At 39.7% G+C, this 11,356-nt stretch overlaps 1 protein-coding gene across 2 annotated transcripts in view; it reads left to right on the top strand.

Moving 5' to 3' along the window:
* The first annotated feature begins 422 nt into the window (after positions 1–422).
* The window catches only part of WDR36 (WD repeat domain 36), a 29,295-nt gene continuing 18,361 nt past the window's right edge, over positions 423–11,356 (top strand). The window contains exons 1-10 of one of the 2 annotated variants that reach the window (XM_090131169.1): positions 423–587; positions 655–1,172; positions 1,992–2,019; positions 4,087–4,187; positions 4,649–4,766; positions 5,607–5,739; positions 7,345–7,399; positions 8,234–8,366; positions 9,796–9,971; positions 10,544–10,664. In XM_090131169.1, coding sequence (XP_089987295.1) covers positions 975–1,172; positions 1,992–2,019; positions 4,087–4,187; positions 4,649–4,766; positions 5,607–5,739; positions 7,345–7,399; positions 8,234–8,366; positions 9,796–9,971; positions 10,544–10,664 — 1,063 coding nt within the window. In that variant the 5' untranslated portion in view covers positions 423–587; positions 655–974. The other variant, XM_031609898.2, reaches the window with a different exon arrangement.

Genomic DNA, 11,356 nt, shown 5'->3' with positions numbered 1-11,356 from the left:
TTTTCACACCTGCGAGGACGCGTCCGCGGGCCCGCACTTGTCCGAGGTTCGCCCGGGTGAACGCGGCCCCCGACGGCTACGTGGCATCCCCAGTCCGTGCGGAGCCGAAAGATAAAAATAAGCGCGCAGAGGGGAGGAGGAGGCGTGGGAAGAAAGATAGAAGGGGAGAAGAAAGGAAGGAGAGGGGGGAGGACGGGGACGAGGGCGGGGGAGGCAGGGAGGGGAGCGGGACAGAGGAGGGGAGAGGGGACACGAGCAGAAAGAGAGAAGGGAGGGGTGAGAGCGGGAGAGGAAGGCAGGGGGGAAGGACGCGAAGAGAGGGAGGGGCGGAGAAGGGGTAAGCGGGGGAAGGGGAGAGAAAACAGAGAAGACAGAGAGGGGAGCGGGGCTTTAGGGGGGCTCGGCAGCGGGAGGGTGCTCGACGCGGCCCCGCACCTGACGGCCGTGCTCCGCAGGACGCCCGTCGGGCGCAGCAGGAGGGCCGCTTGCTGGAGTGCGTGCTGGACGGGACGCGGGGCTGCGGGGAGCTGTGGGTGCGCACGGTGCGCGTGCTGCGGCGGCGCTGCCGCGGCTACCGGCCGCCTCAGGTGGGTGCGGCGGGGGGGCTGCGGGCGGGGCGCGGCCGACGGCGGGTGCTGACGGCGCTGTGTGCAGGAGCGGCGGCAGCGGGACCGGGTGCGGTGCAACGAGAGCAAGGTGCAGGAGGTGATGGCCATGTGGAGGAGCTACATGAACTTGGAATAGACGGACGGACAGATGCGCGATATATATTTTTCCACTGGGCTCGTTATTTATTGTCCGCGGACCGAACCCTCTCGCAAATCGCCTTAACTTATTGAGGAGCGCCGCGGCCGCGCTGTACGGGTGTGCCATTAAAGCATTGCCATACCGCGCCATACCGCGCCGTACGCTGTCTCCGCGCCACCGCCGCCGTCGCGGGGGAGCGCTTTGAACGGCGCACGGCCCCGCCGGAAATGGGGTGCGACTTCCGGGCTGCGCACGGCACGGCGGCCGCGTGCGGCAACATGGCGGCGGAGCGGGGAGCGTTGTTCGCCGGGTTCCGCGCGCTCGGCCGCTACTCCGGCCACGTCCCGCACGTTCTGCGCTACCACGGCCGGCATCGCGAGTTCTACGTGGCCACCGCGGTCGGGCGCAGCGTCCACACCTACAACGTGAGTCGCGCGCGGCCCCCGCGCTGAAGTCGGGGCGGTGGCGGGAGGTGGCGGGCGGCGAGGCCGCGCTCGTGGCGGCTTGGGCCGGGGGCTGCCGCGTGCCCGGATCTTCGCTGCCACGGCGCAGCTCCGCGCGGATGGAGCACCGCGCCTTTAAAGTCTGGGGCTGCAGCGATCTGAGGGGCGAACCGACAGGGAAAGAAATGAGTGCAGTTGATTCTTGTAACGTAAATGCGATCGTCATGTGATGCTGACTTTCTTTTTTTTTTTTTCCCTTACAAATAGAGCGTATAAAAATAATAACTGTATCAAGTTATTGTATTTTACAGCAGAGCACAAGTTGTATAGTGATTTTCCTGTGCCTTTCTGTCGGCTTTTTAGTGTTTGCTTTTGTCAGGCTTCTTCACAGAGCTTGAACCATCAGCATCTCTGGGTGCTGATGACACTCACGGAAGCAAATTCCATGTGAGCAGAGTTAGGACTGACAAAATATGGAATGAAGTAGAAGCAGAGAGAGTGTGGAAACAGGTTTGTTCAGACGCTGCGAGATACCCACGTGTGTTTAGCTCCATGCACTTTGACATAGAGTTTGCAGAATGGCTGTCTTTCAGCAACTATTGTCCCTTTCCTTTGGAACTGCTGTCTGCAGGTTTCACCTTAGACACTATTGTAAACTAAGAGAAATCTATTGTAAACTAAGAGAAATCTATCATTCTTTCTTTTGAGGCATGCAAATTCCTAATCTCAGCTAGGCTAGATACTTGAATTTTGAATTTCTATAGCAAATTCATCACTAAAAATGCCTTTTTGTTGTTACAGGTGAAGAAGCTTGGTATTGTTGCAGTGAGTAAGTATGCACAGGTTCTTTTTTTTTTTTTTTTTTTTTAATATAGTAGCTGAACCAATTCTCATTTTGAAAGGGCAGAATGATTTATGTTTGCTACTATTGTACTGAGTGTTAATTTGGAAACAGGATTGCTGTTGCAACTATGATTTAGTTCTCTTATGTATATGCCGTGTGAACCTCTTCTCACTCTGTTTTTCCAAAACCACCTCTAGACTTTAAAGGAGCGAGCGTCAATTAAAGCTGTAATTTCCACTCTATTGTTTTTATGGCTACTTGAAGGAAAATAATTACAGGATCATAACAGATGGCATTGAAAGTCTTCACATTGTTAAGAATGGGCTGAACTGCTGGGGACAAAGGACATGATAGCATAGCTTGATGTGGAGTTGGTAGTGGGTGACAAAGCATACACTAGGTATCAGTATGTTCAGTGCCTTCATCAACAACCTCAACAAGCTTCAGTCTGGCGAGGTGTTGCAGAGTGTTGGGAGGGGCCCAGCAGCTGAAACCATGCAGTATTCAGCCAGGCAAGCAGAGAATGCTGCACCTGGGTTAGAACAACAAGCCAGGAGCTGACTGCCTGCATGGCACCCTGCTGACTGCCTGCATTGCAACCAACTGGGGTTGTGCTGATGCCAAGTTGAGAGTGGGCCAACAGTAGTGCAGTAACTCTAAATAAGATAAAGACTGTGCTGAGCTATGGTAGGAAGACAACCAGCAGTTTTGCAAAAGCTGTTGTTGCTTTGTACTTTGTGATGGTGAAACCAGAAGTAGACTGTGATAGCCAGCTCAGGAGAAGGCGTAAGAAGATACACTGAAGTAACTGGATCTGCTTGGTTTGGTGAGGAGATAAATCACGAGAAGTAGCCTATTACTGGAAAGGCACTCACGAAGCTGAACTTGTGTGGGTGGTGGTTGACACTATAACAAGGGGCAACAGCCAGTCTGCAGGTTCAGGCTGGTGATTAGTCAGTATCCCTGAGGGAGAGCTATGATACGACATAGATATTGAGAGTTTCCCAGAAGTTTTCAAGACTCAGATGGCATAGTTAAAGCTAACTTGACTTAATGGGTGTTGTAATCTAGCTTTGAGAGGAACTGAGTGGGATGGCATCTGAAACACTTGGCCAGCAGTTAGGTGATTCAGGAACATAAATGCTGTCCTGAAAAGTAAAGTTTTCCATAAAGTTCTTACACGGATCTCATACAAGCCAAATATTTTTCATTAATAGCTGAGCTCATAAATGGCACAATTAACTGTTACGTAGGTGGGACCAGAGTATAAATTCAGCAGTGAAGACGTAATGGTATAAACAAACATACCTTCTGCCTTCAGTGTACAAAATGGTAAAAATATTGCACATTTTCTGAAATCCTTTTTAGTAGGCTGTATCTTTTAATAGACGATCACTTACACTTTATTGTGAAATGTGATGTTGAAGTACAGAATTGGAGATGTTAAAATGTAGAGTCGTGATTGAGAAAATAAATGATCCACCTCTCTGATGAGTGGTTGTTGTTTATTGATGTTATGTGGTTGGCGCCCTTTTTCCTGAGTGTCTTGACCTAAGCAGTCTCTGCCTTTGCAGGGTACCTGATTTCTGTAACCTGATTGTATCCCTGCATCGTCATAAGTAGAATCAGAGCATAGACTCATAGAATAGGTTGGGTTAGAAGGGACCTTTAAGATCATCTAATTCCAACCTCCATGCTATAGGCAGGAACACCTTTGTGTAGTGTTTCCATTGGGCTGTGTGGCTTTAACAGTCTTAGAAAGTGTTACATTGTTGTTATCTGTGAGCTTTCAGGAAGCTAACATGTGCCTTCACATGAAGTAATAATTCAGTAATTTGTGAAAGAACAACATTGCAGTTCATCAGTGTGATGTTACTTAGATTCTACCAGATGTGATATTCATAAGAGCTATTTGAAATAAATGTGTTCTTACAGAAATACCTGTAATAAAACAGTCTTATTGGTGTGTCACCAAACTAAACAAACACATGGTCAGACTTTATCTTTGGTTATGAAGGTGAAACCTGTTGAATTTTTCTGTTTGATTTGCAGGCAATGCTTTGCTACAAGACATTACTTGTTTGGCAGCGGACCGAATGTTGATATTTGCTTCATATGGTGATGTTTTCCATGCTATTGCCAGGAACAAAGAGGTTTTTAAGAGTTTACTTATTAATTAGTGGTACAGTTTATTTTCTGCAAACTTGTAATTCCTGTTTGTTACCTTTGTTTTTAAGAAACTGTTTTATTGCTCCTAATGTAGAAAATCAAATAGCATAAAATGGAAATTTGTAATAACAGATTTCATGATGGCTGACCTATGTTTTATGTATTAATTGCAATAGTTATTTCTTAAAATTCTATTCATAATTACTTAATTTAAATCAATATAAATAATTTAAAGATTATTTAAAATATCTTGCAAACAAACAGCTTTTAATACCAAAGAAAGTTATATATATGTATATTCTGCTTAAAGTTGTGTGGTCTTTCCATCTATTTTATTTAAGTTTGTACTCATGCTCATGTGTATTAGCCATCCTCAAGCATTGTGCTAATGTTGTATGCTACCTGAACATTTTATATTGAAAACTTTCCTGTTAAAAATTTTTAGGTAGTACATACCTATGAAGGTCACAAGGCAAGAATACACCTCCTGCAGCCTTTTGGTGATCACATCATCTCTGTGGATACTGCTAATGTTCTTATTGTTTGGGATATACAGTCAGAAGGTGAGAGACAATTTTTATTATTGTTACTATGCTACGGTATAATGCTGTTAAACTTTCAGTAATTAAAAAAGGTGAACATGCATGTTAGGAAGTAGATTATTCAAAAAAGAAAAAAAATCTTAAATGACGTTACTAAAACAGTAATTTGAAATCATAATTTTAGAGTAATTTTTCATTGCTTGATTCTCACCATGTGTAGATTCTTTTTAACATTCCATGAAAGTGAAAAGAAATGTGCTTTACAGAAATAACACACTAATGGTACATTTTTGGTTAAAGACTTTGGGTACAGTGGCTTTGGCACCGTTTTGGAAATTCTATAATTCCTTGATGTTTAGCAGTCTGGATAAGAGTTAATTCTCATAAATAATCTTATGATTGTGTCAGCATCTTCTCATGCCACTGAAGTGCCTTGTGGAATCCAGCTTCAGTGGCCTGAAATTTTTATCTTTAGGAAGTATTATCAGGAGGGCTGCAAACAGGCTTTAGTGATTTGAAGTTGCTATAACAAATAAAAGGTATGCTAATGAAAAGAGGTGTTTTGCTCAGGCAGGAGCCTGAATCCTTCGGAAAGATATAAATCACTACAGTTTTGCCAACTTTGTTGTGCTAGGTAGTCTTATAAGTAAAAAATATATGTTGAAGCCAGCAGATGCTATGAAGTAAACAAGCCTAGCGTGTCCTGTTATGCATTAGCTAATCCTTTAATGCAAGAAACACCAGTTGTGTGATTTATGTAAACTTTCTTCTGCCTTTTACATTTGCCAGGGGATAACAAGCTATAGGTTCGTGGGGTTAACCACAATTCAATTGTTTCTTTTTTCTTTTTTTTCTTTGCAGAGGAGTATCTTCAAGTGGCTTTTGATAAGGCCACTTTTGCAGTTTCTGCAATTCTGCATCCAAGCACCTATTTGAATAAAATTCTCCTTGGGAGTGAACAAGGGAGCTTGCAGCTGTGGAATATAAGATCCAAGTAAGATTCTTAGTATCTTAGTTATACTTCATGCTCCAAGCAGTTATACAACTAATATTTTTAAGTGTGGTAGCTTTTGAACATGGAATATTTTACTGAATTCTTTGGCTTAAGTTTTCACTTGGCCTGTCTCCAGGAACAGAGAATGTTGCTGCTCCCTGTATGCTGGTATCTTTCAAACTACGTGTTATTTACTGTCTCTGCAGAATGTCGGGGGTTGTTCAGGAATCTCTTTTATTAAAGTTGTTTTTTTTTTTTTTAATTTCTTGGAATCACATACCTTTCTCATGAAAATAGTTGAAAGGATAGTAAATGCATGTCCAGGCTTCCTGCCTCCCTTTGGTTGGTGCTGCTCCAAGGAGCTGCTGGCATGTAGTGTGGAGGTTCTTAGCATTTGATCAGTAGACTTAAGAAAGAGATGTGTAGACACGTAGTTGTCTCTGAACATGTCCCAGTTGAACACTGTCCAGATGACAGTATACCATGTTTACTATGATCAACTGCTTTCTCACTGATGGAGCTTAACTTTTGCTGTATGTTAATATACGTACTGCAAATGGCTGTTAACTCAGATTGCATGGTTGAATTTTTTATTTCTGTACCTGCTGTGTACTTTCTGTGAAAGTAAAGGTTTTTTTTTTTTCTTCACATCCTGATGTTTCAGAAACATATGCTATGAAAGTGGGGAAATAGAAATAATCCAGAAAGAGAAGTAAATGTTTCTACTTGTGTTACTTTTGTGTCTCTTTAATTCAAGTTGCAGCATGTAGGGTGCAATATATCCCAGATGTTAAAAATTCTTGCTTAAATGTCTGGGTTTCTTGCTTTGCTATATGAGAATTTATATAACTGTTACTGTCCTTTTGGCAACTTTGCTGTGTTGAGCAATTTCTATTTTCCATTGTTTGTTCTCTCCAGAGATTATTTTGTGGATACGTATTGGCACAATTAGATAAAGACTAAACTTGTAGAACTGAAAGGAAGCTTTGGTAATCTCTAGCAAGAAAGAAAAGAGAGATAAGGATTAGATGCCTGCTAGCAGTCTTTCAAGAATGACTAACTTGGTGGTAGAGGAATAATTTTTTGCTTATGTCTATTCTTAAATATTGCCTTAGTTAATTCACATTATGCTGTGTGACTACCTTGTCTTTTCTCTCAACAATATAAATAGTAACAGCAACAATGTTGGTATATCTCTACTATAAATATGAGTTACTTTGCAGTGGAGTTGCATCATGTAAATGATTTATTTTTTATTTAGAAGCTGACCTGAGACTTGCTTTGTGTGTTGATAGGAATTTTGAAGAGGTGTGTTTAAAGCAGAAGAGTACAGGAAACAACTAACAACAAATGAGTCTTCCTCTGTATTCTTGTTACATAATTATGTAATCTTTAAAACATTAACACAGTTATTTTTTTCAAATAGAAATTATTGAAAGTTTTATTCTGAAATGTAATCATTTAATATTTTTTTCTTCTAAGAGGTATTTAAGAGCAAAAAACTTACATATTTGTTTGTGTAAATGCATGAAAAGCATTCACCTTTACATGAAAAATCCTGGAAAGTTGATTGATTGATTATTTTTGGTTTTGTTTGTTTTCCAGCAAACTCTTGTACTCATTTCCAGGATGGGGCTTGGGGATCACAACTCTCGCACAAGTTAGTATTTCTTTCATCTTACTTTCTTATGCAACTGTTCAAGAATAGGAAGCAAAATACTGTAGTTTAAAATGGAAATAATATCTGTTCTTTTCAAGGCATGCTAGTAACACCCTACAGCATATTAGGCAATAGGAGGCAAGATATTGTAGTTTTAAATGGCATCAGTGAAAATAATTTGTATTTTCAAGATACACAAATAACCCTTTATTAGATACTGAAGAGAGGTAGATTTGAAGGCTAGTCCTAGCTCTGTCGTGTTTAGCATCTTGCATGTTTTTGGCTCGTTACTACTGTAGACTTTATTCACTGAATTACATAATGAGTTCACAAAAACAAACAAGGTGTTCACAAGGCACCAGTGTATTGTGTTATTTCCATGACACTGTTATTTTCTTGCTACTTAAATGTTTTCACATCAGAAATAGTAGTAAGTTGTAGATTTTATTGATTCAGACAAAGATTTTTTAATTGCTTTGTTTTTCCAGATATAAAAATGAATTTAAACTTACCAGTAGTATTTAAAGCATTGCTAACACCTCTGAAAATGATCTGTGTTGATATTGTGTGAAACTTCTGAATGTGTATCTGTGACTATATACATACCAATCTACCAAAATTACTGGAAACTTGAAATATTTTTCTAAGGAGTCAAAACTTCTGAAAATGTAACTGTTCTATTCAGTGAAGAGCAGGTGTAAAATCTTGCATCTCTCTTTGTATTACATGCTTAATAGAGGTTCTCATGCAAAAGATGCCTTTACTGTTTGTTTTGATACTGATATTTATAGGGTGGTTGCAAGCTTTTTTAGTTTTCTTTCAATGTTTCCACAGGCCCCAGCAGTAGATGTTATTGCAGTTGGTCTTGTATCTGGTCATATCATTATACATAATATTAAGTTTGATGAAACTCTTATGAAATTCCAACAAGACTGGGGCCCCATCACAGCAATATCTTTTCGTACAGGTAGGTCTTTTTAAAATGCGTGTAACATCACTAAAACTAAATGGAATTTGGGAAAATGTTTTGAACAAGCATTTCAGAAACAAAGTTTGGAATGAGAATACTAGTTTTAAGGACTGAAGATAATTTTGGAGAGTTACTTAAAAAAAAAAAAAAATGGAGGTTAGATACCTTCATCATGCTGGCTGTTTCCTAGCACTTTCTTGTGTACTGCACTGGAGGCATGACCTATGGTACTCTTTTCAGTAAAAAGTAAGAAGTTTTTTAATGTTCCAATAGCTATCGTAGTACACAGCTGTTGGGGTTACTGCAGAGTGATCAGTATGCTGTGAGTGTATAAACTTAATTCTCAGAAGCATCTTCTCCGTGAATGTGCATTAATATGTCAGTTCTTGAATGACTAATGAATGAATGTTTCTGCAGAATATATTTGCAGCTTTTATTTTGTCCTCTAAACACCCAAGCTAGTTACAGTAGTGTTGTTTACTGCCTACAGAACTTACGGTACTGAGTCTAGTCTCTCATTTGAATAGAGAAATATGTAGATCTTAACAATGTGAGCTTTGATACAGAGTCTTGTGTATAAATATAACCTGGTTCTTTTGAATTCACATACCCTTTTCAGTCTTAGAGTAAAGTACTCTTCATTTAAATCAAAATGAACTTGTTAACTTTACATTTTGGTGAAGCACAACCATAAAAAGAAAACTCTAGGCCTGTTTTAGCTGTCCATGGATGTGACTCCGGATTGGAAACTGTCCTTTATTGAAGATAAAAGTTCAGTTACTAACTATGCAGGATATAGACTTTTTTTTTTTTTTTTACATTGATGTGAACTACTTGAATATCTGTGGAACTTGGTGTTGTAAATTAGTTTCCTTGATATTAGACAGGGCAGAAGAAATATAACAAAAATTAGAAATATTGTGAAATCATAATTTTACTTAGAATGCTTGAATAAAGATGTTATCAACTTCTGGAATTCATTTTTGAAGCTGTTGAGCAAACAAACAATAGTTTTTCTTTAAAAAAAAAAAAGGCTGTCAACTTGAGGCAATACAGTGGCTATCAGATTCTGAAGTGTGAAGGCTTGTAATTTTGAGGAAGAAACTGGGTATAGAATGACTTAAGTGAATTTAAGATCTTTCAAACTTTCAAAGAAAACTAGTCTTGCCTGCTGAACTTGAATATGTTTGGTTCTATCTGATATGAAAAAAATCCTGTTGTATTACAAGTGACCTTCATTTATTTTCTGTTTGAAATATTAGAATATTACAGTTAAAACACCTTTTTAGAGCTAGTATGAGAATGACTCGTTTCTTGTGATTGTAGCCTTTTCCTGCATCAGTTTTAATATGTGAGAAGTAAGCAGGGACCTGATGAAATGAAAGTCAAAAACAAACAAAAAAAATTTGATTTTTTTTCTGAACAGATGGACACCCAGTAATGGCAGCTGGTAGCCCAATTGGTCACATAGCTTTGTGGGATCTAGAAGAGAAGAAACTAATGAGTCAAATGCGAAATGCTCATTCCACAGCAATAGCTGGTATGTCATTTGTCCCTGGAGAACCACTTCTTATTACTAATGGTGCTGATAATGCTATAAGGGTAAGTGATAGTAATGGCTGTTGTCTGATGATGTGGTTTTTTTTTTTTTTGATCCTGCAGTCCTCTAAAGTGTTGATGTGTACCCTAGATTGAAGTAGTAACTTTCAAGAGATACAAATACAGCAGAACTCAAATGACTGAAGTTGCTGGCTGTCAGCTGATTTGTTAGTCTAAGGTTTTGTTGCCTTATTATTCATCATTTATTGCTTTATGGTAATCCTGAAGAGTAAAGCTTTGTATCCATGCTTCCTAAGCCACAATTTATATCCTGAAATACTAACTTCAATCCTGATCTATTTTAGTTTTTATTAGTATTCTCACTCATTAACTGTTGCAGTTGCTAGACGTTCTTTTCTACCTTGCTTTCTCTGATCTGGTAGAGTGTCATAACAAACAGTGGGCAGCAATCAGCTGCTGCATTGCAGTCCTCCAGAATTTTGGTGTCAAACATGAATGCCAGTATGTGGAGTTTGCTCAGCTTCCAGCTTACCCTCTCTCAGTTCCAGGAAGTGTAGTTGTTGGCACTGCAGTATTTATCACCTTAATTTTTCTGCTTTTCTGTGGGGAGGCAGGTGTGGATTTTTGATGGACCTGGTGGTACAGGACGTGTATTGAGAAGCCGAATGGGACATAGTGCACCACCAACAAAAATTAGATACCATGGGCAAAATGGAGAGCAAATTCTTAGTGCAGGTATGAATTTTAATTCTTCTTATTCAGTCTGATTTCCTGTTGTGATGAAGGCACACAGCCTACCAAGTTTTGTTTTATTAATGTAAAAGATAACTGTGTATTACCCATGAGATATATTATGAAATATAGAAAGTGATTAATGAGTGGAGATAACGTTGTTACTGCATTAGACTATTTCATGGTTTCCCTTTAGGAACGTGCAGTGGTGTTTGGGCTGAAAAGTAGATACAAGCAGACAAGCTTTGAAGCTGTTTTTATTGCCTGCGTTTATGTGTTTAACAAATAAAACCTTCATTTTTGTCTTAGAATCTATCAGCTAGTCAAAGAGAAAACCACTTAACAACTTTGTCAATTCTGTTGACAGAAAAAAGTAGGCAACATCATTTATTTAGTAGTTTGAAGAAGCAGAATACTTTTCCCACTAGCTTAGCAGGATTTATGGATTATGGTTTCTTAGTAATTTGTTACAGCTTAGTTTTATGTGTAGTATGTCTTCTCAAGATCACTCGATACCAATATTTTGATCTGTGAGTGTGTAAGAGACTACCCTTCCTTAGAAACTAGTACTTATTTAAAAATAAGTTAATAGACCACTACGGAAATTAAGTACTAGCTCAGAATGCTTGGTGGCCAAGAACACTTCCAAAATGGCATAAGAGAAACTTAATGTAATCTTTAATCATGCTGAAGTA

The sequence above is a fragment of the Phasianus colchicus genome, chromosome Z (genome assembly GCF_987193195.1).
Source record: "Phasianus colchicus chromosome Z, bPhaCol1.hap1.1, whole genome shotgun sequence".
Taxonomy (NCBI): Eukaryota; Metazoa; Chordata; class Aves; order Galliformes; family Phasianidae; genus Phasianus; species Phasianus colchicus.
This window is presented reverse-complemented; position numbering and strand designations above follow the sequence as displayed.